Source organism: Parasteatoda tepidariorum, chromosome 9, assembly GCF_982258835.1.
Source record: "Parasteatoda tepidariorum strain Cologne lab strain chromosome 9, Ptep-v5.0, whole genome shotgun sequence".
NCBI lineage: Eukaryota > Metazoa > Arthropoda > Arachnida > Araneae > Theridiidae > Parasteatoda > Parasteatoda tepidariorum.
In genome coordinates this window covers 44295355-44323055 of record NC_141763.1, presented here as the reverse complement: position 1 = coordinate 44323055, position 27701 = coordinate 44295355, and the positions used below count along the sequence as shown (strand labels likewise).

At 32.7% G+C, this 27701-nt stretch overlaps 1 protein-coding gene across 1 annotated transcript; it reads right to left on the bottom strand.

The window, feature by feature from the left end:
• Nucleotides 1-57: 57 nt before the first annotated feature.
• On the bottom strand, nt 58-27617 carry LOC107456886 (adhesion G protein-coupled receptor V1). The gene is made up of 12 exons (XM_087151695.1): nt 27496-27617; nt 25637-25993; nt 22367-22726; nt 20709-21068; nt 18736-19104; nt 16030-16392; nt 14080-14430; nt 12696-13037; nt 11212-11739; nt 8372-8908; nt 2125-2301; nt 58-804 (listed from the first exon to the last, which is right to left on the bottom strand). Coding segments are annotated over exons 1-12 (3837 nt in total). The 5' UTR covers nt 27497-27617; the 3' UTR covers nt 58-712.
• Nucleotides 27618-27701: the final 84 nt, after the last annotated feature.

The following is a 27701-nucleotide window of genomic DNA, read 5'->3' as shown; positions in this document are numbered from 1 at the left end:
CATTTGTTTTTCCTCAACAAAAATCAAGGGAAATAAATTTAAAACCACTGTAAAAAGTGAAAATTATAATAAGTTACTTTATTTACAAGAGCGTACACATTTCTACACTTAAAATAAATAAACACAAACTTGACAATTTTAAAGCACAGAAAATATATGCTTATTTATGTAATACATAGATATAATGCCTCGTTCATAGATATCTATCTATATATAATCTATTTATAATTTCTATCTATGTCTATATGTAAAACTAATGTCTGATCTAAAAAATTTCCTTTAGAAATTATAGCGAAATAGTGTTACATTTTAGTTTTCTGAACCAACTAAGCAGTTTGAAGGAAACTTGCTTGTTTGGTATTCCTTTTCTTAACAACCCCAAGATCTCTGCTGAAAAAACGTAAAATTAATAAGATTTAAAGTTTGCATAATAAATTATTTTTATAAACTTTCTTTCCGTTTTCAAAAATGTTATTAAAAAAAATGACATTGAAATATCTCCTTTGTAGGTCTGCAAATGATATTTGAATTCTATTGTTTAATAATTACTATCACAAAATAAACTTGATAAACATTGGTAATTAAAACTTATCTTGTTCTACATCGTTATAATTATTTAAAAAATAACTTAATGAAATATTTTTTTATAAAACTATAATTTATCAAATATTTGATATTGTAATCTTAATTACTGCGTCCTAAAATTGTGGTATTATCTGCCCAAAGCAGGTAATAATCCTCCAAGTCCAAGCAAACCAGCACCAGCTGCTAGCTTTCCAACTATCTTACTTTTCGACCTGGAACCTGTAAAAGATAAAAGCATTACTAAGCGCTGTCAATAAATTACGAGGCAAGTTATAGGTTTTTATGAAAACCCTTGTTAATGTAAAAAATTAATTATTTTTTCCTATCGCGAATCTGTGACCGAACGTCCTTATCCCTCCCACGTTTTTACCTCTACTACACCCCTAGATTTAATTTATTAACAATCCTCCGTTATTGCAGTCCCGTAGTGGGCTGATCGATAAGACACGGCTCACCGAAGTCAAGCATCACTTGTGCGGGTGGGTGGCCACTAGGATCAGTCTGCATAGGGACCGAGGGTATGCGGTATGGGTCCTCGTTAAACTGTTCTACCGTAAAGTGCTCGACTTCGCATGCAGATCGTCGGGCTACCGAAGCGGGTATGCCATCCCATCTGCAGAGAATCAAAATTGTAATGGCATGTCTTCGGATCATCCTCAGGGATGTTTCCCAGACCGTCGCCAATAGCCCATTGCGCAGCTCTAGTGCGACGTAAATGAACTACAACAACAACTCCGTTATTGCAAAAATTTTGTTTTTGGGAAAAAATCTGTTCACAATTTTGTAAACAAATAAAAATAAGGTCCTGTTTTTTGGTGAATAATAACACACGAATACCATCTATTTCAATGAGTTTTAATCTTAAAATTGGGTATTAAAGATGCCACTGACTCCTTTGTTCTTAAAAAAAAAATGTGAAGGATCCGTTTTCCTCAATAAAATATTTTGTGAAGTGACGTTCTAACGATAAAATATTTTGTGAAGGGTCCTTTTTTACAATAATTGTGATGGGTATTTTGTGAAGGGTCCGTTCTAACGATAAAATATTCTGTGAAGGGTCCTTCTTCACTGTAAAATATTTTGTAAAGGGTCGGTTCTAACGATAAAATGTTTTGTGAACAGGCCTTTTTTACAATAATTGTGATGGGCATTTTGTGAAGGATCCGTTCTAACAAAATACTTAGTGAAGGGTCCGTTGTAATGATGAAATATTTTGTGACGGTACTGTTCTAATGATAAAATATTGTGTGAAGGGTCCGTTCTAATGATGAAATAGTTTGAGCAGGTACTTTTTTACTGTAAAATATTTCGGGGAGGGTCCGTTCTAACGATAAAATATTTTGTGAAGGGTCCGTTCCAACGAGAAAAATTTATGTCAGACCTCAGTTTTGGATGTAAATTTCTCCAAAAATGACCCCTGTTAATTTATACCCTTCCGTATCTAGTAACAGTAACTCAATTCGTCTTTAAGCTAGAACCTGTTGTTAAATTAAGCTTTTTTCATTAAAAAAAATTTTACATTAAAAAAAATTCAATTACCTATACAGTCTTCGGGCAATATGCATTTATTGCTAATCGAGCTTTCTTTCACAAAGCCGTCTTCACAAAAACAGGCGTCCACACATTTATTGTGGCATGGCTCAGGATCATCCATATTTTCACAAGTTTTAGGGCAAGCTGGAGCACAACGCCTAAAAGTCATTCCAACTGGACAGCCTGCAAGAATGATCATTAGTTATCCATATTATTCATAAAATATGCATACATTTTATTAATATAATTCAGTAGTTGTAACTCACTCGCTACTTGTAACAAAACAACTTAATTACGTCATTACTTTTTTTTATGTATTGTAATGCGTTTATTTATTTTTTTTAATTGAGCTAGTTCGATAAGTTTTATTAGTATTAGAGTCGAGTTTTGATTTAAACTTAAATTTTTTAGTAATTCCTAAAATTACAGAACTTACACCAGCTAATCCTCTTGATGTAAATATTCTATCGCTAAATAATATTAAACTAGCAGATGAAAAATTCTTTATTCCGAGTCCTATTGATTTGTTGTTAGGAGCAGAACACTTTTATGAAATCTTAAAATCGGGTCAAATTTTCCTTCAGGATACAAATTTAAGATTACAAAATAGCGTTTTCGGGTATATTGTCAGTGGGAGTCTTCCGACCAAAAACGAAAATAAAATACATTGTGGGCTCGTTACAGATAATTATGAGTTAGAAAAAACATTAAAAACTTTTTGGGAAATAGAAGATGTAGAGAGAGAGTTTGAAATTTCTAAAACTAACGAAGCTGAAATTTGTGAAGAGCATTTTCTTGAAAATTATTCAAGAACGGAGAGTGGAAAATATGTTGTTAAAATGCCCTTTAGAGAAGATCCGTCGTGTCTGGGTGAATCTAAGAAAAAAGCTGTAAAGTGGTTGAATTCGTTATGGAATCGCCTTGTTAGAGAACCTCAATTTTGTGAACTTTACAAAGCATTTATGTTAGAGTATTTAAATATGGGTCATATGGAGGAAGTACAAGAGTCTGAAGAACCAGATGTGCAGTATTATATTCCTCATCATTGCGTGTTTAGACCTGAATCCAAAAGTACCCCTTTGAGAGTTGTGTTTAACGCAAGTGCATTAACTTCTACTGGTAAATCATTAAATTGTTTACAGTACAACGGAGGTATAATTCAGGATGATTTATTGTGCATCATGCTTAGGTTTAGAAAACATCAATTTGCCTTTGTTGCTGACATCAAAAAGATGTATCGCATGATACTTGTAGATCATAGCCAAAGAGATTTATTGAGAATTTTATTTAAGGCAGAGATTAATGATCCAGTGAAAGTGTATAAACTGTCTACTGTTACCTATGGCACAACAAGTGCTCCCTTTTTGGCAACTAGGACAGTGCAGCAGTTAGCCAGAGATGAAGGAAGAGACTTCCTATTAGCATCAACTGTGTTGTTACATGATGTATATATGGATGATATAGTCTCCGGTGCAGAGAGTTTAAAAGAAGCAAGAGACATTCAACAACAGCTTATATCGTTGTTAGAAAAGGGAGGAATGGAGCTTCATAAATGGTCAGCTAATAACAAATTCCTTCTCCGTGATGAAACTAATGAATCGAGTTATTCATTTACTAATGAAACTAAAACATTAGGTGTGCTTTGGAAACCACAACAAGACAGTTTTGGGTTTAATGTAATAATTGAACAAAGTGAGGTTTTTACTAAACGAACAGTGCTTTCTCAAATCGCACGAATTTTTGATCCCCTTGGTTTGTTGGGACCAATCATCACTAGAGCTAAAGTGTTCTTACAAAAACTGTGGTTATTAAAATTGGATTGGTGTAATGCTCTTCCAGTTAAAGAAAACGCCGAATGGCACAGTTTCCTTAATTCCTTGAGTGCAGTGAACTCAATCAGTGTCCCAAGATGGATTCTCAGTGAACAATTTCTCATCGTAGAATTACATGGATTTTCCGATGCCTCAGAAATGGCGTATGGTGCAGTAATCTATTCTAAATCCATCAACTCTCTTGGTGATTCAAAAACAAAGCTACTTATCAGTAAATCCAGAGTAGCTCCTCTGAAGTGTGTCTCAATACCTAGACTAGAGCTCTGCGCAGCAGTTTTGTTGGTGAAACTAATGAGGAAAGTATTAAGTGCCCTGCAGCTAGAGGTTTCTAAAACTTGTTACTGGACAGATAGTACTATCGTTCTGGCGTGGATGAGAAAAGAGTGTAGAGACCTAAAGACTTTTGTTGCCAATAGAATCTCTATAATCCAAAAATTAACTGTGAGTGAACAGTGGCATCATGTTGCTTCAAAACAGAACCCTGCCGACCTCGTTTCCAGAGGTATCGATCCATTGAGACTTAAAACATGTGACTTGTGGTGGAGTGGCCCTCTATTTCTGCAACAATCGTCAGTAGATGATTGCACGGATAATATATCTGTAGAGTCTGATGAACTGTTTCTTCGAGAATTAAAACCACCAGTAGTTAGTGAAATTTGTGCCCTAATTAAGACATTTGAGCCTCTAAGTGTTATTAATGAATGTTCTTCTTACATGAAAATCTTAAGAATTGTGGCTTGGTGCAAGAGATTCTTGCATAATTCTTTGAATCCATTGCATCCTACCAGTGGAACGTTGACAACAAGTGAACTTTCTCAAGCTTTGTTGTGTGTTGTAAGAAACGTTCAACGTACTTCATTTGTGACTGAAATTCAGTGTTTGGAAAAAGTCTTACCAATACCTAACAATAGTAAACTTTTAAATTTGTGTCCCTTTCTAGATGAAAATGGAATTCTGAAAGTTGGTGGCAGACTTCAAAACAGTGACTTAAGTGAATCTCAAAAACATCCAATGGTTCTGCCTACCAAACATAATTTTACTTCAACAGTGATTAATTATTTTCATATTCTTTATTTTCATGCAGGTGCAGAAACTACATTATCTCTTATAAGATCAAAATTTTGGATTGTTTCTGCAAGAAATGTTGTTAGAAAAATTGTCTTTAATTGTATTGTGTGTAAAAAGGTAAGTTCTAGGTCTAAACCACAGCAAATGGCTGACTTACCAGCTGCTAGAGTAACCATTTCTAGAGCCTTCTCTCGAACTGGACTTGACTTTTGTGGACCATTTGTAGTTAAAAGCTTTATTGGTAGAAGTAAGCAGGTAAAAAAGATATTTATTTGTGTTTTTGTTTGTTTCACAACAAAAGCTGTACATTTTGAAATAGTGAATGATTTAACAACAGCTGCATTTTTAGCTGCTTTTAAAAGATTTGTATCTAGAAGAGGCAAACCTTCTGAGATTTTTAGTGATAACGGCCGAAATTTTATAGGTGCAAATAGAGAATTAAAGTCATATCTTAAATTACTATTTAAATGTGAGAGTAAAAAGGAAATAGAAAATTTTATGACTAATGAAGGAGTTAAATGGTATTTTAATCCCCCTTCTACTCCACATTTTGGAGGATTATGGGAATCAAGTGTAAAGTCTCTGAAATATCACCTTAAACGAGTAGTTGGAAAAACAATCTTAAGTTACGAGGAATTTTTAACTTTCGTAGTTCAAATTGAAGCAGTCTTAAATTCTAGACCACTCTGTCCTCTTTCAAGTGATCCAAATGATGTTGAAGCACTAACACCTGCTCATTTTCTTATTGGTTCTACTTTAGTAGCAATACCTGAACCTAACTATACTGAGGTTCCAATGAATCGTCTTAGCCGATGGCAATTGGTTCAAAAAATGACTCAACATATTTGGAAAAGATGGTCAGTAGAGTATCTTAATAAGCTTTTAAATAGACCTAAATGGTACAAGGGTAACATAGATATAAAGGAAGGTGATTTAGTATTAGTAAAAAATCCAGATGTGTATTGTCATTTAAAATGGAATTTAGCAAGGGTTATTAAAACTCATCCAGGTAAGGATAATAGAACCAGAGTTGTAACTCTTAAAGATAAAAATGGTACATTTAAAAGGCCAGTAATTAAATTAATAACTTTGCCTCATGTTAATTAAAAATTGTGTTGATATATGTTTATGTTTTATTGTTATATATTTGTATTTTTTTGGTTTGTTTTTATTTGTTTTGTTTTTATTTCTATTTTGTTGAATGCTGCGTCATTCAACGCCCGGCGGTATGTTGACGCCAGAAGCGCCATCTATGAAAAATTAGTGTATCTTATGAATCCGAAGAGCTCGGATGTGTGAAAACAGCGTTTCTCTAATTGACTTGTGTTAATAAAGTGGTGTTTAATTATTACAGTCCGCTCATGAGATTTTTGAGAACTTTTATTTTTATTATATTGAGAATTTTGTGACTCTGAGTTATCGTCGGACCCACTTGATAAAGTTGGAAATATTTGACAATTTCTTGAAATTAATATTTGTTGTCAAAAAAGGTACAAAAATTTGAAGGTTGAAAAGGAAAAACGTCTCATTTATTAGTCTAAGCCAGTCTTGACGATTTTTTTTCAATAGTTTACTTGTTTGTTTGTTTGTTTTTAATTTTGATCAGAAGGGCAAATTGAATTCTTCAACAAAATTAATCTCCTACAAGTAGTTAAGTATTGACTACATTTTGAAAAAATACCTAGTTATAGTCCTTTGTAATAAAGTTGTAGTGAAGCAAAAAAAAAAAGATTTAATTTTTCCGACCACTGATCTAGTAACGTAATTTGAACTAAGAAAAATATTTTTGTGTGATTAAATTAATTTCATCAAGTCTTTAAAATAAAAATACTTATCAATCTCTCGATTTTATGTAATATACCCAAAAAGTTACAATAAAAGGGAACTAAAATTATTTGGCTAACAGTTGTAAAATTCGTTCGTTCGATATCATCTGATAGTTCGATGGAAAGAAAAATCTTTTCATAAGCATCTATTGCTGTTTTATTTTTATTTAATTTACTTATCGTCAAAAAAGCACCATTTTAATCTATGTAATTTTAAATGTCAAAATGATAAATTTGAGGGGAATCGGTCGAAAATTTCTTGGGAAATGAAAGTTTGAAAAGACGAACTCTGAGATGAGAAACGCAAAAAAAGGAATTATTATTGAGTAATACATACTTTCGTTCGCTGTCCTAACCGAAATATTTTGATTATATTTCCTAGGTTGCGGCTACCCCTTAAAAACATCATAAATAATTTGATTATCTATAATTATATTTAAAAAATAATAATTATGACGATGCAAATCGGATTGATGATAAGGTATTGAAACGAGGTTGAATCTTTAGTTTTTTGGAAAAATAAATTTGAAAATGTACATGTGCTGCATATTAACCTGCATAAAGTCGCTGCACCTGCTTAAAAAAGTCAATCTTTAGAAAATATTTCTTAACATTATTTTATACCTCTACAAACATTCAAGAAAAATAATCAAATGAAAAAATTTTATTTCTTTATCTAATAATTCAATTATTCAAATAATCATCCATTAAGTAGCTGACAGCATGATATGGAAAAAAATCCAGATTTTATGATACTATAAAAATTCTCAGACGATGAAAATGTTACCATTCATAAAAAAATATATTAAGATTTTTTTTTTTTTTTATATAATTCGCAAAGCCTGAAATTAACAATGGTTCACAATTAAGTATAATATGTCACTTAGGTGTATTTGTAAAATAATTATGAATATTACGTACTTTCTATAAATTTTCATCGAACTTTTCAATTTTATTTAAGTTATAAATTTTATAACGTTTGTTTTCACTTTTAATTTAAAATACAATACTTATAATGCAGCCTTAAATCCTTTTTTTTTTAAATTTAATGATATAATTTCAAATTATACAGAGGTTTTATTTTATTTTATAGTCGTCGTGGAACAGCCGACCCATCTTTTTGGGTTTGCGACTGCTAATATTTAACTCCGTAACTTTGTAATTTTGAATCCAATCCAGAAGACAAGGGAACTCCTGGATCAAGTATTTTGTCTTCGTGAAGCTTTTTGATGAAACTAACCCGCATTTGCGTTACATGAAGAGGAAAATTTTCCACGGTTAGCCTGACGGCCAGGGGACTCTAACCCATGATCTGTCTACCACTGAGGATATTTCATGTCGGCACAAGCTGTATCGGCCAGCCATTGCTGGGATTCGAACCCGGTTCACCTCATTGGAAGGCGAACGCTCTATCACCTGAGCCATCGTGGCTCAAAGCTTTTATTTGAACATTTTAGCGAATTAAAATAAGTATTGGTTAAATTCATTTTGAGAATTTTTACCCTTATAAATACTTGAATTGCTTACTTTCATGTTTAGTAGAATGTGGCGGCGGAGGTGGTATGTGAGATTGTTGCGTTACATTTACTTGATGATTAACCCAAGGTGTATCATCACCAGGTGGCGAACCACCGTTTACTCGAGATCTAAAGCTAAAGCTTGATTCACTAAAGCTTGATGATACTTTTTCAACACTGGAATCTGCTGCTGTAATATCATTAACAATAACAACTCTAAGTCTCCCTAGACTTGGGACAACAATTCCTAAGGAAGGTTGAGAAATGTCGATAAAGAAAAACTTGTCTTCTTTTTCCTTTAGAATGAAATCAGTGAGAATAACTTGCACTCCGAGTTGTATTTCGTTTTTGAGAAAACTGATATCTCCCTTTGTTGCACGATAATCTATTCCTGCTTTGGCTGTTCCATCTCTGGTTTCGAAGAAAACCGTCAGAGGTATGTTAAAATCGCCAGATCTTCCTATTTCCACTTTAACTTTGCCTTCGCTCCTCTTGACTGTTATTGTTGGGTTGACAAAGAATATCGTGATTTTTTCTGCTATGGTCTCTGGAAATAAGTATAGACTGATTAAGCTTTAGCATTAAAGACACCGTAAGTTAATATTGATTTTAAATTATGAAAGCTAATTTCAATTACAAATATTACCATGGGGACATATTTTTATCAATTTATTTTAACTCGATAAATAATTTAACCCCTTATCGATCGGTTAATTTTCAAGAAAACGATCATAAAAGTGCCATTTTTTTATTTGTGCTATTTGATTAGTGCTGACATCTAGTTTAAAATAAATTAACTATCTACAATTACCTTAAAAATATCCTGGTACTGCCATCTGGTGCGTAAAATGAGAAATAAGATATTTTCCGGGCAAAAGAGAATTAGTTTTATTCTTATTAGCACCTTACTACTGAGCACTCCAACCCGAAAATATCACGGGAGCGAGAAGGAAGCGGTTAATTGTGTTCAAGAGCTGACTAACCAGTAAGCATACTAAGCACGTGTGTAGGGCACCAGAAATTAGGAGGGGGCACCACCATAAAATTTTGAGGAAACTGAAAAGAGTCATTTACAAGAAACGTAGCAGCTTGCTAAAATCTGGAGTTGTTTTTCTGCGTGATAATTCTCGCCTTCACATTGTCCGAGAGCAAGATCTCGTACACCAGCTCAAATGGGTTGTGTTTAATCAGATTTGCTCTTTCTGATTGGAGATCGAAATGGACTACAGGTGGCGTAGATCAGAGCTCTCTACCTATGGCAACACTTCGCATGCTTTCACCAATAGCGTGTGGAGAGTCATAGAAGAAGAAAGTACATTAGTTTATTTCTTGATTTTCGAATAGATAAAAATATTTTAAGTTAGGAAACTGTATGGAACTGAAAACTACATTAAACATAGTTCTAAAAGAAAACGTCATGGAAATTTTAAAAACTATTTTTAATAATTTAATACGAAACATATTAAGAAAAGGAAAAATGTAGTAGTACATTCCCATACAACTGAAAAGAGGAGGAGAGGGGAAAGGTCTTTTCCCCACATGGCGTGTTCGAGCGTTGCGATAGCTTATAGGCAAAAAGTGAAATTATTAACACTTTCGCTGCCGATTCCACACCAGCATGTGACGAAGTTCTTGCTAGTAGTTTGTGTCGATAAAACAGATAGAGATATTTATTACCATCCAACTAATATTGCAGAAATTCTGATATTTTCTCTCAACATAACGCATTGCTTATTGAAATAAATTTTTGGTTTTATTTTTATAGGTTACCACTTTTCGATGCTAACCATAATCACCTGTTCTCGACAAGCAGTGAACATGTTTAGGGGACCCAAACTTCCTACCGCTCTGCCGTCTAAACTATCTGGGCCATATTTTCCAGATTCCGACGTCCCACAGTGGACTGATCGTTAAGACACGGTTCCCAGCAGATCACCGAAGTCAAGCATCACTGGCTGCGGTCCGTGTGCGGGTAGGTAGTCTGCGTAGGGACCGAGGGTGTGTGGTATTGTTCCTCGTTAAACTGTTCTACCGTAAAGTGCTTGACTTCGCGTGTAGTTCGTCGGGCTACCGAAGCGGGGGCACCATCCCCTCTGCAGAGGATTAAAATTGTGATGGCATGTCTTCGGATAATCCTCAGGGATGTTTCCCAGACCGTCGCCAATAGCCCATTGTGCAGCTCTAGTGCGACGTAAATTAACTAGAACTACAACTCCAGATTCCGGTCAACCCCCATATTTTGATGGTGAGGAACTTAAATTTGAGGTTAAAAGTATGTTTATTCAGGAAAAATATTTCTTTGTGTCCGAATTAGTAACTTAAAATATCGTCTACTCAAATTAATTTGCAACATTAAACCATCGAACAGTAAGATTGAGTCCTAGTGCGCGAAAAATCATTAAATCATCGTCGGGCGCGGTCAGCACTTGGCAGGGTGACCATTTGCCTTTTTAATTTTCTTCCATTCAATGGTGACTTTTATTTATTATATTCACTTATTTTAAAGTGAATTTCAGAATATTAGAATGAAGTAAATTCACTTATTTTAAAGTCAATTTGAATTAAGTAATTAAAGGAAGTGAAATCCACAACGGCCAGACCAAAGTTAAATTAGATTTTTTTTTCTATATAGGCATTCTTTTTTTACGCTCTGTACAAATGGTGAATGCATTGAAAAGTACTTAAAGTAAAGAGAGCAGCTGTACCTTTTTAGGTGTAAACTCAAAATTTTGCGAATGAATACGGTTTTTTTTTTTTATTTATAACGAAACGAAATTTAGTTTCCGAATAGGCCTTCTATATTGACAAACTGAAACAAATCAAGTATCAAAATTTTAGCACTGTACTTACTTATTTGTTGGCCAATTCCAAAATTAGGAATTTGAGGGAGTTGCTGCGATGTTAGTTGTGTGTTTTTGAACTGGTTGACTGCCGTCAGAGAAGATCCGTCAAAACTTGAAATCTGCCCGTCACCCCCTATAATTGATCCTTCTTCGGGTGAGTTCCTTCCGTTTAATCGAGCAGAAGAATCGTTTTCTATTATTACTGTTGCTGTTTTATTTCGACCTACAATTCCTCTGCTTGGGGCAAACATTTCGTAATAGAATATTTTGTTATCTCCAATTCGTGGGTGGTTATAAGTTCGAACTGTCACACTAATACTCCTTTCACCTGCGTAAAATTCAACTTTACCTCGCATTTTTCTATAGTCCTCTCCACCTTTGGCTGTGCCGTCATTGGTTGTCAAGTAAACAGAAAGTGGCTCTAAATCACCTGTTCGAAAGATATGCAGTTTAACGAATCGTTGGTTTCTTCTTATTATGTATGTCGTTGGATTAAAATTTACTTCGATCAAATTGTCGGAAACAGCCGTGTAATCTGAAAAAAAAAATTAGAAAGTTTTATTAGAAGAGGTTAGTAGGTTGGTATTTTATTTACGTCGCACAACTGGAGACGGTCTGGGATACATCCCTTAGGATTATCCGAAGACATGCCATCATACTTTTGGTCCTCTACAGAGTGGGTCTCCTTCCTGAGGCCAATTCATCATTTTAGACATAGATCTGAAGTGGAAGGAAGTTTTTACAGATCCCTGTACCCACGATTCAATTCCACAGATTTTACAAGTGTATCGTATGTACTCTGTGGAACTTCGAAAATCGAACCCCAGTCGCTCTGGACCCCGATTTTGAAACCACTGGAGTACCACGGCCTCATTAAGAGAGAACAACACTATGTAAATTGGAAAAAAAACTTTTAGTTTTTACTTCATTAGCTGAATACACATCGTACGGGGGGAAAAACATCCTAAATAATTCGCGAATCTACACGATAAATTCTACGCGATCATGCACAAATCTGAGAAGCATACACCAGAACAATTTAAAAAAAAATAATATATATATACATCATATATATATATATATATATATATATATATATATATATATATATATATATATATATATATATATATATATATATATATATATATATATATATATATATATATATATATATATATATATATACACATCATAATAAATAAATAAATATTAAAGAACGTGCAATAAATTCCCGATGAAACTCGTTTTGGAGTAAATGGAGCTATAAATTAGCAAGCATAACTGACGCTATCTTTTAAATGATTGAAATGAAAATAAGTCTGCAAATTAACCTGCAATAATGTGCATTACTAATGGTATCATAAAAATTCATTTTCTACATTCTTCCTCTCGACTAAAATTCATGACTAATTTTTGAGCACGCTACAAATTTATAACATTTTGATCTTAGCTCGGATCAAAATGTGATTCACAGATCATAATACTCACCATCGTCGTCTGCTATGGTAACTGTTACTGTGTTAACTGCTCCCAAGACATCTGTATTAGATGGACCGTGCAAAGCAACAATAAATTTCTCATCCTCTTCTCTAGTTTTATCATCTATGATAGCAATCGATACCGATTGTTCCATCTGACCATCAGCAAAAGGGATTAAGCCTTGTGTAGGATTGTAATCGAGTCCACTAGTTGCTGTTATATCTCTAGCAGTCCATCTCAGAGTAATGGAGCCATCCGACCCACCAAATCGTTTCACTATCAGAGTAACTTGAAAAGCACTCTCTTGCACTGTGATACGAGACTGGTGGAATTGAAATTTACCGAGTATTTCTAAAGAAGCAAAAACATCTATCAGTATTGTTTTAAACAATTCAGTGTTTTTTTTTCCATCAAAATATTCAAATGTATTAAATCTGATAAGTATTCGTAAATTTTTTCAAATATATAATTTCAGTATTTTGTTAAAATTACTGAAATTCAAAAACAGTGCGTCGGAAACAGTGCAGTTTCATCGAAAAATAAGAAAGCTGTAATAGTTTTTTGTTTATTTGAAATATAAATGAGAGTGTAAAAATTAATGTCTATAATGGTAATTCAACGTGTTTTTACGATTTATAACAGACATATATTTTTATTCAATTTAGTTATTTTAAGGAAATTGTTTTGTTTTCCATGAATAAACTGCCATATGAAGACAGAAACTTGCATGAAAACTCATCTATATCTTTAAATATGCTCATTACGTTGTACCATTATGCTATTTTGCTTTAATCGTTATGTCTGTTACATTATTATTTCCCCTCCACTCTTCTCTTCTTCATTCTTCTCTTTAAAAAATAAAATCTGAAAGAAATTTTGTTTTTAATGTTAAAATTACTATGTAAGGCCATCAAACCAGTAATTTTTTTAAAACTTTTTCATTATAAAATATAGAGCATTACATACTTACTAAATTTAAATAAAATAAATAAGAAATAAAATAAAAAATCCCTGACATACAGCACTTAAGATAAGCCTAACCATATACCCATTTAACTCCACCTAAGAAAACAATTCTTATATTCTTAAATTTCTATGTAAATCCGTTCTTTATGTGTTCTTCTATTAGTCTGAACTAAAATTAATAGTTTTTGCCAGTTTTTAATGGTATTAGAAGAACGTTCATGAACAGCTTAAACTAACATACTGTATCAGTTGATCATAAACAGATATTTATTAAACATTAAATTTTTTTCATCAGTTTCATTTCATTTTTTCATCAGTTTCATCACTGTATCTTAGTATTAAAAGAGTTGGAAATAATGCAGACATAGCAAAAAGAAATGAAAGAAAAAAACATATTTTACTAAACCAAAATTTATGATATACTTACTATCATCATCAATTATAATAATATTTGTGCTTCTCAAAGCTCCCAAACTACGTGGCTGTACGCCACTGGAGATATCCAGTAATTCCACTGTAAAACTTTCAGCAGATTCCTTCAAGATGTCATTTATGAGGCGAACACTAATGGACTTACGAATTTCCCCATTTCGAAAAGTAATTTCTCCACTAGAAAGAATATAATCGGCTCCACTCAATGCTGTTCCATCTTTGGTTCGATATCTTACAATTAAATTACCTTCAGATCCACCAGTACGAATTACATTGATTTGTACTGTAACAGCATTTTCATTGACCGTAATGTTTTCTTTCTCCATCGAAGCAGATCCCGAATTCCCTAAAAAAAATTAACAGAGAAAGGTATGTTAAAATACAGGTAGAACCCGAATTCCATAAAGAAAATGAACGGAAAAGGGTATAAATATGCAGACAGATCCTGAGTTCCATAAAGAAAATAAAAGAAAAAGGTTATAAACATACAGACAGGTCCTGAGTTCCATAATGCGTTTTAATGTGTGCACTATTAGTTGCTGGCTGGAAGTATTACATCAAACGGCTATGAAAAGAATGCGATTTGAAATTTTTATTTTCAATTTTGACAGCATAAAAGTAGCTAATTTAACTCAAGTAGTTTTTTTCTCATGCTTAATCTTAAGCAGAAACTAAATATTTTATGCATGTAGTCGTAACTGCTTATGAAAGATGTTTTGAATGGAAGCTTGTAGCTGTCTGAAATCTCAATACTAATATATACTTTTAGAGCTATAGACTTTTTAGGACTTCTGACGCTGGATTACCTTATGCTTTCGAGATTTTAGTTTAAAATTTTTGGTATTTTCCACGCTTTATGGTGTTTGCAATGCCATACGAACAGATTTTACATGTTATGAAAGTTAAACAGCTGTAATATAGAAACTTAAACAAAAAGAAGTTCTTGGCATGTCGTGTCAGTGTGGTTTTGCGAGTGTGTACATTATTACACTCTCAAAAAAAATTTTCAACGTTGGCCCGTAATATCAATATTTCGAACTATATTACCATTCAAATTTGCTGCAACCGTTGCAACGTTGAACCACCTGTAGTATGGGGTAGTCAAGTTTAAAATGGTTCAATTTACAAGGTCATATGGTTAAACTTTAAAACTTTATTAAGGTTTTAGGGAATTTGGACGATATTTTGATGCAACTCATTGTAAAAAAAGTTTTAACACCACATATAAAAAATAATTATAAAACAAATTCACAAGGCCTGCTACTTTGCCAATAGGAGAAGATAATATCTTTAATTGTTAAAACAATGCACTTTGGAAACAAATATTTTAATTTCTTATTAAAGAATTCGAAATTTATTCGATCGGTTTTAGAGATTCACTATTAGAGAGATTTTGCAAAGTGTTATGCTTCCCCCTAATTCTAACGTTCACGTTATTTAAGTTTCACAGCCCTTGTGCAATTTTTATTTTATTTTTTTTTACAACTCATGGTGTTGCCAAGGGATAGGAAATAATTTTAGCGTTACGGTTCACACAAACTCTCTAATCTCTTTATTTTCTATAATAATAGAGTAATAAAGAGGATGAAGTAATAATAAAGAGAATAAATCTCTTTATTCTCTTCCGATAAATCCCTTACAGATTTTTTTCTCTGAAAATTAAAGCTTTGCTGAAGGAACAAGGAATAACTCGTTGCGAACGTCAGGATTAAAGAACATTTCGTTCGAGGACTTAAAAAGCTGTTTCTAATTTTTTACAACTGAGTACTGAAGCGCATTACGGCAAGTTGAGATTAATTCGAAATGTATTAAACAGGTGAGTAAGTAACACAATGTTTTCAAAAATTATTTGATCAGTATCGGAAATTCATATCCACACCTTATAAAATTAAATAATTGTTTGAAACTAAACTAGTTTTAAAAGGATTAAAATAATTTAACTTACGATCGTTATCCATAATAACAATTTGTGTTTCTAGAAGTTTCAAGTTGTAAGATCTTCCACTTACAGGGCCTGCTTCATCTCGGACATCAAACAATAAAACAGAAAAGTACTCACTACTTTCTGCCATCGTGTCATCAACGATTTTAATGGAAATATTTTGTTCGGACTCGCCTTCTTCAAACTCTAATTCACCCATATCGAATACGTAATCAAATGAAGATGTTGCTGTGCCATCTACTGTTCTATATTTTACCCTTAAATGACCATCTGTTCCATCTTTCCTTGAGACAGTTACTCTGACCCTTCCAATATCTTCCCAAACAGTCAGCCTTGTCGCCACCATCTCAACGTAGCCAGGTCTTGCTGAAAAGGTAAACTCTATATAATAAGGATTCGTTTATCAATGAAGATATGATCATGATAAATATTCTGTTCAAAGCTAAGTTGGAAGTCTTAGCTAATTTGCTTTAAATAAACAAATATCCCTTATAAAAAAGAAATGCTCACTGTATTTCTGAAGAAAAGCTCACCTTGTGAGCGATAGAACAAGACAAAGACTGAACTAAATCACTATTTAACTAAAAGTCTATAAATTATTAAAAATTATGCAAACAGTATAAATGCTAAATAATAATAATGCTTAAAAGTATGCAAACGATAGTTTTCTGATACAATACTTAACCTTTTAATTATATTTTATAATTAAAATAATAAAATTACATTAAAAATAGTTCAACAGTCAGTTTGAATATAAAAACAGTCTTTCATGTATTTTTGCTTTCCTGCCCGATTTAATTAATTTGGTTACCCAGGAAAATTCTTCTCAAGTAGTGTCTTATCTTTCTTAGATCTCTATTTGGAAGTCATAGGTGAAGAATAGACAACTGGCCTTGAAATCTCTATGGATAAATTCTTTAGCTAGGGCGAAAAAGTGCGATAGTTGCAGTTTGAGTCCTGATTAACTTAACGTGACCATCTTTGCCAATAAGTAACTGGATAATTTATCCTAAAATCCAGTTTATTCGTTTGGTGTTTCTAATCAAAACTCTAATAACAGATGAAATAGTTTGATTTTGTTTTGTGTTTCCCACGTTGAACCAAAATTACAAGATATACTCCACTTTAAATATATTCCTCGATACTTATTGGAGAGATCGTCTGTTTCTACGGTTCATGCTTTTTTGATAAGTTGGGTCTATATCCGGAACTTAGCATGTCACTAGCGTGCTAAGCACAACGTCAGTGTCACATTCAAATAAATTCGCCGGTCTTGTATTGATCACAGCTTGATAATCACACAATACTGTTGAAATTTCTTCTTGTGATGAAAGTGGTCGACCTAAAACTCTCCTTAAAACATATTCCATATTTATTTTTAGCAAATGAATATCATTGAAAATATCATGGCATCATTGAGAATATCATGGAATATTGATATTTTTAGATAAATCAGCATAATCGAATTTCTCAATTAGAAAAATGTTTGTTGGTAAATATTTTAGAGGATTAGTGCAAAATTTCTATCCATTTTATCATAATATCCCGTAGACTGCAACTAGTCCCTTTTACCCTATCCTGTAAATGAAAAATTTATGCTTGAAGATGATTTTTGGAATATTGAACCCAAAGAGTTTGGAGGAAAATTATTAGTTTAAAATATTAGTTGAATGACACAGATCATTAATTCTTCATTAGTCAATTTATTCATTCCTCTTATGCGACAGCTAGATTAGAAATATGATAGCTGATTATTCTCTAGTTTTAGATTAATTCTGTCCAAATTGTATAGAAGATTTGGGACAGATAACTTTCTTTTATGTTTAAATACTTAAATAAAAGAAATGAAGCGAGAGTTAGTGCCATTTTTTAATTAAATAGATTTTCCATGACACTTTACATGAAAGTTATAATATATTGTATCTTTGTGAGTACAGAAAAAAATCTTTAATTTAATCAGTAAAAATCTGTTATCTTGCATTTTATTTGACAAAAACTTTTTTAACTGCAAAAGGGTGTTTGAGTTGTACTATGAATGTATGTATAATATTGACTTTCTCATAATTTTATGTTAGTACTGTGCCTCAAAAAATATTAATCAACAGTCGTAGTTTGTCTATAAAACGAACTCCCTTTGCCATAAAGCCTAAGGCTGTCTGCTGCCATGTAAACAAAAAATCGTGCATTTCAAAAAAGGCAGCTTCTCTCTCCACTGATTCCTTTTCTCTCGCTGACCAAGCCAAAACCTCTCTTAAATTTTGACTTACTTGAAATAGTTAAACTTCGTAATCGTAGTCACCGCCATTACTCCAGATGAATGGAGAGGGGAGTTCTTCACATAGACAAATATAGAATTTCGAATCCTCACAATTCTAGAGAATAAATTTCTGAAGAAAATTTCCTTCCCCTTCAGATATATTTCTAAATTGAAGAATTCAGCTCTATTTCCCCTTCAAATCTATTTCTAATAAGTGGTGCTGCCATCTATCTGTGGAGTTCTGAGCTAAGATGCACTTATACTTTTGCGGTGCTTTCTTGTTGAACGAAAGGCGCACCCTCCTGACTTAATTCGCAAAAGGCCAATGGCTGGTGAGCTTGGCTTTCCAATCCAAGTATAGAAACAACAACAAATACAGATTTAAGTTATTTACATAACTTTTTTTTTACAAAAATATGTGAAACAAATTTAAAATTAAAATTTCTACTTACTATCGTCATCGAGGATGATTACATCTGTGGTTAAAGTCGATGCACGATTTCGATAATTAAAAACTTGGTAGTTTGAAGGTATGGACTGATCATAAAGCTCAACTCTAAACGTTTCTGTTTGTTCTCTTTCAGCATCATTAACTATTTTGATGTGAATTGTCTTCTCAGTTTCAAGTTGTTGAAAGATAAGCTCAACAGGCGGAACAATTTCGTAATCTTTGTTCAAATCTGCACTAACTGATATGATTCGATACTTGACTTTAATTATTCCATCAGTACCGCCACGCCTGATCACGACTAACTTTGCAATTCCAATGTTCTCATTTACAGTAACAGTGTCTGTTTGCATTTCTAAGTAGCCAGGTTTCACTGAAAATAACAGGAAATAATTAGTAAAAAAAGTAATAATTACTCACTAATTTTCAAGCATTTCAATTACTTCCTAACTGCTTTTTCTAAATTTGGATCAGCTCAGCAATATTCAATTAAAATTTCATGTCAATCAAACAAAAACTAGGTAAGTTACGAAATTTAGAAAAAGTACCAATCATTAGTCGAGGCTTTAGTTCCAAAATTTGAAAAAAATTTTAACGGAGTAAAATTTTTAAAAAAGAAAAATTAATATTAAATATATTTCTAAGTTTTTTAGAAGTCTTATGTTTATTCTTTAAACTTTTTAAAGAATTCCAAAAGTAAAATGAATAAATAATAAAAAAATATAACTCATCTGAATTTACTTTCTTTAAACCTTTTTTTATTAATATTTTACTTTTTTTGAAAATATTTCGAAAATAAATGTGAGTACTAAAAGCCAAGATTTTCTTTTGAAAAAAAGTACTATTTTATAAATATTTAGTATCATTTTAATAAATACGGTGCAGCCACATAATGTAAGCATTTAAGTTTTACTTCCTTCCGAAATCGGCAAAAATAAAAAGAACCAAATTGGTTCAACGCAACAAATAAGTGATTTAATTGCAGTATACTTATCGCTTTATCAAGCAGCAAATGAAAAATATTCAGGGGGCATTTAATTCAATTAAATTATATGAATTCATGCGTCAAGGAATAAATTTTATTCTCAGAGTTTTTGATTTTAGCTCAACATTATTTCAATAGATGGCGCTGTGATTCGTTTTTTACAAATATTTTCTCGGCACTAGCGCATTTCGCCCTTTGATTTTACATCAAGTGATTACGACTGACGATGAGCATTTCAAAAATATTATAATCTTATTCACTTATTTTTTCGTAAAGGATGAAATATTTTGCTGCATTTCCAAACAGTTTTCTTTCATTAATAAGTATTTTTGTCTACACCATCTATCGAAAAAAATTTATTTAAAATAAAAACTCTCGAAATAAAAATAAACATACTCTTACATGATTTTCTGCATTAATTGCTTTTCAATCGTAATCGTTTTCCTATCTTTTTTTTAAAAACTGTCAATCTAATTAAGAACACGCTGAACTTGCAACATTTTTAAGCTATTTTAGACACTGAATAAGTTATATTCTTGCAGCATATATTTGCTTGCATCAGGTGCATGCAAATATATGCTGCAAGAATATCACCCATATATGCTGCAAAAAATGAGTGCATTCAAATATATGCTGCAAGAAATGAATGCATGCAAATATATGCTGTAAGAATATCACCCATATATGCTGCAAGAAATGGGTGACATACTTGCAACAAATTTAGGCAATATTAAGGAGCAAATGAATGATATACTTACACTATATTAGGCAGTAAGAAAGTAATACAACTTCAAATTTGGACTATTTTAGGCATAAAATAAGATTATTCTTGCAGTACCGTAAATCAGTATGATCCTAACCATTTTTGAAAATGCATTGAATTCAAAAATTTGAAAATATCACAACGATTTCGTGATTTTATAGTAAAAATTTTCGCAAAATAGCATAGTTATTTAATTCATTTCATCCAATCAAAACAAATCATTACTTACTATCATCATCGTTGATAGTAATCACAGAGGATCGTCTTGAACCAAATCCTCTGAAGTTGACACCTCCATTTCCATCTATCAGATCAAGCAGTTGAATTTCGAAAGTTCGCGATGATTCAAACACTTCATTATCCTTTATTTGAATCTCAATATATTTTGTTGTTTCCTTATCATTAAACACTAGATCACCCTCAATGGGTACAAAATCTCTAGAGGGCACAGCCGTTAATGGTATCGTTTTGTACTTGACATGCACCAAACCATCGGCACCATTAACACGTTCGACTCCAACTTTGATGACTTTATCGTTTTCAAAAACTGAGTAAGATGGTTTTTGAAGCTCGAACTTTCCTGGATTAACTGCAAAACAATAAATAAATAAATATTATGTTGTGTTAGTTTAATGGGAGTATAAAATATTTATAAATACTTTCTAATAGCATGGTGTAAATTGAGTATAGTTTGTCTAAAGTAAGAACTCCCCAGGGCTCGTCTAGACCTGCGGCGGTGACTATGGCAACGAGGTATAACTATTTCAAGTAGGGGTGTGGGTCACTGATTAGAGTAAATTTTGGCTCAGGTCGGCGAGAGAAATGGAGAAAGGGAATCTATATCTTCGGTTTATTGTGTTAGCCCTAGAATGAAACGAAGCAACCCTCCCAGAAATGCGCTGTTCTTGTTTCCATAGCAACAGATGGACACAGGCTTTGCGTCGGGGGGAGTTCTTACCGTAGACAAAATATAACACTGTTTTGCTAATTGCTTTATTGTTATTGTATAGTGTTTCATTACAACGTTGACTCAACCATCTTTAGTGCTATGCTGAAGTGACTACACACCATCAAACCTTGACCAAGCACCTATCCCTGTTTTACAGGGCTCTATCTTTTATCAAGGTAGGTCACATAACAACCGCGTAATTTTAACCCCAGTCAGGCGACATGGACAGCGCTTATTCTGGTACTCCTCTCTTCAAATTATAATTATTAAATTAAAAATACAAAGAAGATAAGAAAAAAATATAGAGAAGAAGAAAAATTATTACTAATTATATTGCTTTTAATAAAAATTAAATCGGAAAACAAAATAAGGAAAAGATATATCTCGTCGTCCTCTCATACCATTATATAAGCTATTAAAAAGTGCGTTTACTATTGTATCAATATAGCCAAAGCAAAATATATCAATACAAAAGTATGGAAAGCACCAAAAAAGTGAAACGAAAATAAAGCATACTAAGCAAAAAATTTGAAATAAAACATGTAAGAAAAGGAAATGAAAATTCAAGGAAAGTACAGAATAAAACGCAAAATTTAACATATAAGGCAAGTAGCGAATTCAAATGTCTTTACACTTACCAGCATCTTACAAAAATGATTAAAGATATTTTAGTAACAAGTTTGCCAGATTACAAAATTTGATAATAAAAGTCTAAATAGAGAATAGTGGGATGTGTTCCATGGCCCGTTTTTAAGGAATATATAGTATATATACGTATATACTAAGTTTGAAATAATAGTTCTTGAAAGAGAAAAACTAAAATTGGAATAAATAATTTGGAATGAGAAAAAATATCTATGTATGTGTGCTTTATTAAATCCATCCATATATCATCATCAACATTTAAAAAATAAAAAAAAAATAAAAAATTAACTTACTGTCATCATCAATTATAGTGACTGTCGTTTTCGCTATAGAACCAAGGATTCGGCCAGTGATGAAGTCGTATTCGGAAGACGGATCATATATCTCAATAAAAAATGCTCTATCGACATCTCGAATCTTATTGTCAATAAAGTGAAGATGCAAATGTTGCAAAGTCTCGTCATCTCTGAATACCAATTCTCCAGTCATTGGGTGGAAGTCTTTTCCTGCTATTGCTGTGCCACTCACCGTCTTGTACTTAACTCTAAGTAATCCGTCTGATCCGTCTTTTCGTTCAACACAAACCATCAGTTTATCGGCATTTTCTTTAAAAGTGTAACTAGGCAAAAGGAATTCCAAGATTCCTGGGTTCACTATAAGAAAAGATGACGTTTACTTTTAGAAAAATAATTTTTTTTTAAATAAAATTTATTTTATGTAATTGAATTGGTATGTAAATGTAATTGAATGGTTCTGGGGGAGGTTGGCGCATCGCAAGCATGTTCAATAGGACACACTGGTGGACAAAATTAAGAGATGGACGACATTTTCCCAAATATCACAAAAAATACTGAATATAAACAAATAAAATTTGGTATGGATATAGCTTATTCCATGATAATAAAGTATGCAAAACAAAAATGTGCAATTCACTGGCAAGACCTATTGCCAATAAATCCAATGTAGTCTGAACTTAAGGATAAAAGATGACAATAAAAGTGAGGCTTGTACAGTGTGTGTTGCCTCTAGTATGGTGTATGGTCACACCTGACAGACAGCATGCACAATGAGTATGCATGCTGTTAATAAGGGAGTCAAGGAGGACTTTTGGAAGACCCTCTCATTCTTCCACCAGAGAAATTTTTAACTCTAGAATGGTTCTGGGGAAGGTTGGCGCATCGCAAGCATGTTTAATAGGATTCAGGTCAAGAGATTTGGCTGGCCAAGCCATTCGTTGAATATCCTCGCTTTCCAGAAACTCATCAACCATGAGAGCCCTATGTGGTCGCGCATTGTCGTCCATAAAAATGAACTCAGAGCCAACAGCGCCCCTGAAAAGACGCACATAGGGCTCTAGGACCTCCTGCCTGTACCTCTGGGCATTCACGGAACCATTGTCAAACACATGGAGTGGTGTGCGGGTATCTTGCATGTGCGAATTTATTATGCGAAAATGCTTTCTGTCTCTTAATTTTGTCCACCAGTACATCAATAGAGAAAATCGATCAAGGAAGCATGTTTGAAAAAATAAAGTATTAATCTCTAACACATCGTGTTTCTGTTGACTTCACTGTTCCAGGTATTAGAGAGGAGTAAGGAGTCAAATAACAGATATAATATACGACAGAATAATATATAACAGAATAATATATATATCATATAATACGAAAAGACTTAATGACAGTGTTTTCTACACTAGGGAACACTGCAGGCTCTTTCTCCCACCCCCACCCCCGTATTTCCGGGTCACTGTGTTGTGGATTTTGAGGCAATTTGGCTCAACGTGTTCACCGTGTTAACAGTGAACACAGTATATGTAGTTAGATAATAATAAGCATAAATGGTGAAAAGAGAGTATATATGTGGTTTGAGAGGTAATAAAAACTTCGAATCGATATTGGAATAAAAATCGTAATAAAACACATTACCGTTTCAACAATATGAATGGTTGACTGGATATAAAAAATTACGAACTTCACATAACCGGAAGAAATTTAGAATCCTTCCGGTGTATCCATCCGCTTATGTTATGCATACGAGGCGATATCTAAACAGGCTTAGTATTCTAGGAAGTTTTAATTTTGTGATTTGTGTTTAAATTTAAGCTTAATTTTATCATTCATAAGAGCCTTTGTGGAGGACTTTTTGATAGAACTCACCCATATTTGCGTTAGCTAGAGAGGAAAACGACGCAAACCTCCCACGGATAGCCTGACGGTAAGGGATTTCGAACCTATGATCCGTCTACCACTAAGGATATTTTACGTCAAAACTGTGGTCGGTGCGAACTGGGTGTGGAATTTGTATCGACCAGCAATTGCTAGTATTCGAATCCGGGTTATTTCATTGGGAGGCGAGCACTCTATTCCCTTAACCACCACGGATATATAAGACCAATATTTATGGAGATCAGTGAGACTTGTTTAGAATCATATCCGAGTCATCCGATTCTTTCTGCTGTGTTACGCTGTTATTTGAGCTGTAGTTATCAAATCTGAGTGCTAAAATATTCTACTATTAAAATTTAGAAGTGTTTAAGCACTGTTTTATTTGTCACCAACTCAAAACGAGCCTTTGTACTTGGTACAATCAGGGCCGTTTTATCCATTAGGCACTGTAGGCAACTGCCTAGGGGCCCCGCCACGTTCAGGGACCCTGTGCTACAGAGGAAAAAATTGACAATGTTTCTTAAACAGTAAAAATTTAATTCAAAATTTCAATGCCGATTGTCTTGCTCTGTACGCTACATCGACGCTATTTTAGTACATTTCTGAACGCATTCCAAATTAGATATTAATATTATGGTAGTTAGTTCATATATAACGCAGTAATATAATCGCAAGCAATTTTATCGCGGTAATTTTAAAGCCGACTAATCAGATGACTATACAGCAAGAGCAGCTTTTTTAACACAACACGCTTGAAAAACGCGCAAAAAACTACGTTGTGAATGCACACTTACTGTTCTGGTACCTACCATAAGTATGTATATTCTATGGCCAAGCTACCAAAGAGTATGTAAAAATAAGGTTGGCAGTACTGGTTCTTTCCCCGATCCGCTAAATACATACGCTGTATTGTGTCATAGACAACATTTTTGAAACATTTTAATGTAATCGTTGAATTTTCACTTCGTGCAATTTGTTTGCGAGTTTTAAGGCTGTGAATGAAAAGAGAGTTTTACAGTTTGTGTTTCAAAAGTAAAATGTAGTAAGCAATGTAGTAAGTAAATGTACCTATGTAGTAAAAAACAGCGTAATTATGAATAAAGTGTTGTGTTAGCGAAAAAATATATTAGAAAGTAAGAAGACGGTAGGAAGGGGGGGGCGAGACGAGCATTGCCTAGGGGCCGCGACATGCATAAGCCGGCCCTGGGTACAATAATGTATTACAAAATTTTAGATTTTTCGCGTTTCACATTATCATTATTTTCTATATCAATTCATTATCGGCATTGGCCTATCAATCTTTTTTTTCTCCTTTTTTTCCGATTACCAATTCAAATAGCAAAATCTTCTCAGTATATTTTTAAGAAAATGTATGAAATATAACAAAGTACTTACAATCATCATCATTAATTGCAACGATGGTGGATATTATTGTACCCATTTGCCTGAAATTGAGTACACCTTCACCAGGCGTAATATCGAAGAGCTGTACTTGGAATTTTAACTGTGAGTTTTTGACATTGTTATCATGAATTGGAAGATCTATGTATTGTTTTTCTTCACCATCCTTGAATTCAAGTACACCTTCAAGGTTATATTCTCTGAAAAGTTGTGATGACCTCATCACTGTCTTGTAATTCATTTTTAGCAGTCCATCTTTTCCATCCACTCGGACAACTCCTATGCGTAGGGTTCCACTGTTTTCTAAAACTTCGTAAAGTGGTTTCTCGAATTGTAAGAATCCTGGCGTCACTGTAAAGGAAAATATAAAAATTATTTTTGTTTAGGAGACTTAATTGTTGTATAATAATGGTAAATGAGTGTCGCATATGAAAGTTTGAATAACCTATAACATCTATATCTTATCTATAGCATATATTTTTAATTCAAATGCACGTTGATACGACTTTTACTTTTTTTTCTTCATAAGTGTCAGTATGAGTCTCTGAATAACATATAATTGAATAAAATTAGCATTATTAATATGAACAGATAAGTTAATTTTTAAAATTTTATGTATTAAACCACTATTTTTTTTCTAAAAAAAGAAAATTCAGGTTAAGAATGAAATAATCGACGATAGATTTAAGAGGGCACATACTTACATATCGAAAACCGCATAACAAAAATTTCAAATTACTAATTATAGTATTTATATTATGGGGATAAAGTAAAAATAATTATAAATATAATTATCTATCTTCAGATTTTATAGGCGTTTTAAAGAATTTCGTTCAAGTCTGGACATGATCAAGAAATCCTAACTTGTTTTCTACGTATTCAACAATAATTAAAATTATTTTCAAATAAACAAATCAAAATCAAAACGCTTTTGTTTTTTCAATAAATTATCTAACATTTGTATTTCCAAAGTGTGGACCATACTAATGCGTAATTATTTTTTGCAAAAGAGTTATTAACTGAACAGTTGGAAAAAAGTCCTGATTTCTTTATTTCGCCAACACTTTTGCTCATCCTGTACTTTTAGTGCCGAAAAGATTTTGACCAAGCGCGAAATCCTTTTATTTGAACCTCTGAACACTTGCTGCAATGTTTTTAAATACTTTTTTTAAAACATTTTATTTATTAGTAATTTTTCTTACCTTTAAAAATTCATATTTTTCCATGCTTTCTTTGCATTTTTAACTTATTTTATGGATTCTATGTTCTTGCAGCTTATGCGCCGTAAGTAAAACTTTTTATTATTTTCCTTAATTTTCTTCGTTAAGATTATCCACTAATACCTTATCAACGAGCTTATAAGCTTATCAACGAGCACACTACCGAACTAACTCGGTTTCCTGTTGTGTTTGTGCATATACGTTGTGGATGCTACACGAAATGTCGAATTTCTTTATTTGTTATTAACGCCATTGTCAAGCAAAACCATTTCTACAAATAAGGGAAGTTTTATAAACTAGAATTGAAACAATTAACGTTTACTTAAGCTCGATCATTTTAAAATTAGCAATCTGTATATTAAGATTTTCTTAATCATAACACAATATTATCATCTTTGATTGTGATTATTGATATCTTATCTGAGTCTAGAGATCTGAAGTTAATGACACCCGGACCAGTTGTTGACTCAAAGAGATGAACGTGGAACTCTTAGGTTATTTCCTTTAGTTATTGTCTTTAATTCTAATAGAGATAAAAATTTCACAGTATTTTCTCAATAAATAATTTCGCAACTTAACTATGCATTTAAAATTAGCGATTTGTAAATTAAGATTTTCTTAATCATAACTCACTATCATCATCTTTGATTGTGATTATTGATATCTTATCTGAGTCTAGAGATCTGAAGTTAATGACACCCGGACCAGTTGTTGACTCAAAGAGATGAACGTGGAACTCTTAGGTTATTTCCTTTAGTTATTGTCTTTAATTCTAATATAGATAAAAATTTCACAGTATTTTCTCAATAAATAATTTCGCAACTTAACTATGCATTTAA

Bases quoted from the DNA above. Each gene is read 5' to 3' on its own strand.
- LOC107456886 (XM_087151695.1), bottom strand. The intron at 21,069-22,366 runs GTAAGTTAATTT...ATTGTTTTGCAG, and splicing joins CACTATAATTGATGATGACA to TTAATCCAGGAAAGTTCGAG. The intron at 805-2,124 runs GTAATTGAATTT...TATCTTTTACAG, and splicing joins ATTGCCCGAAGACTGTATAG to GTTCCAGGTCGAAAAGTAAG.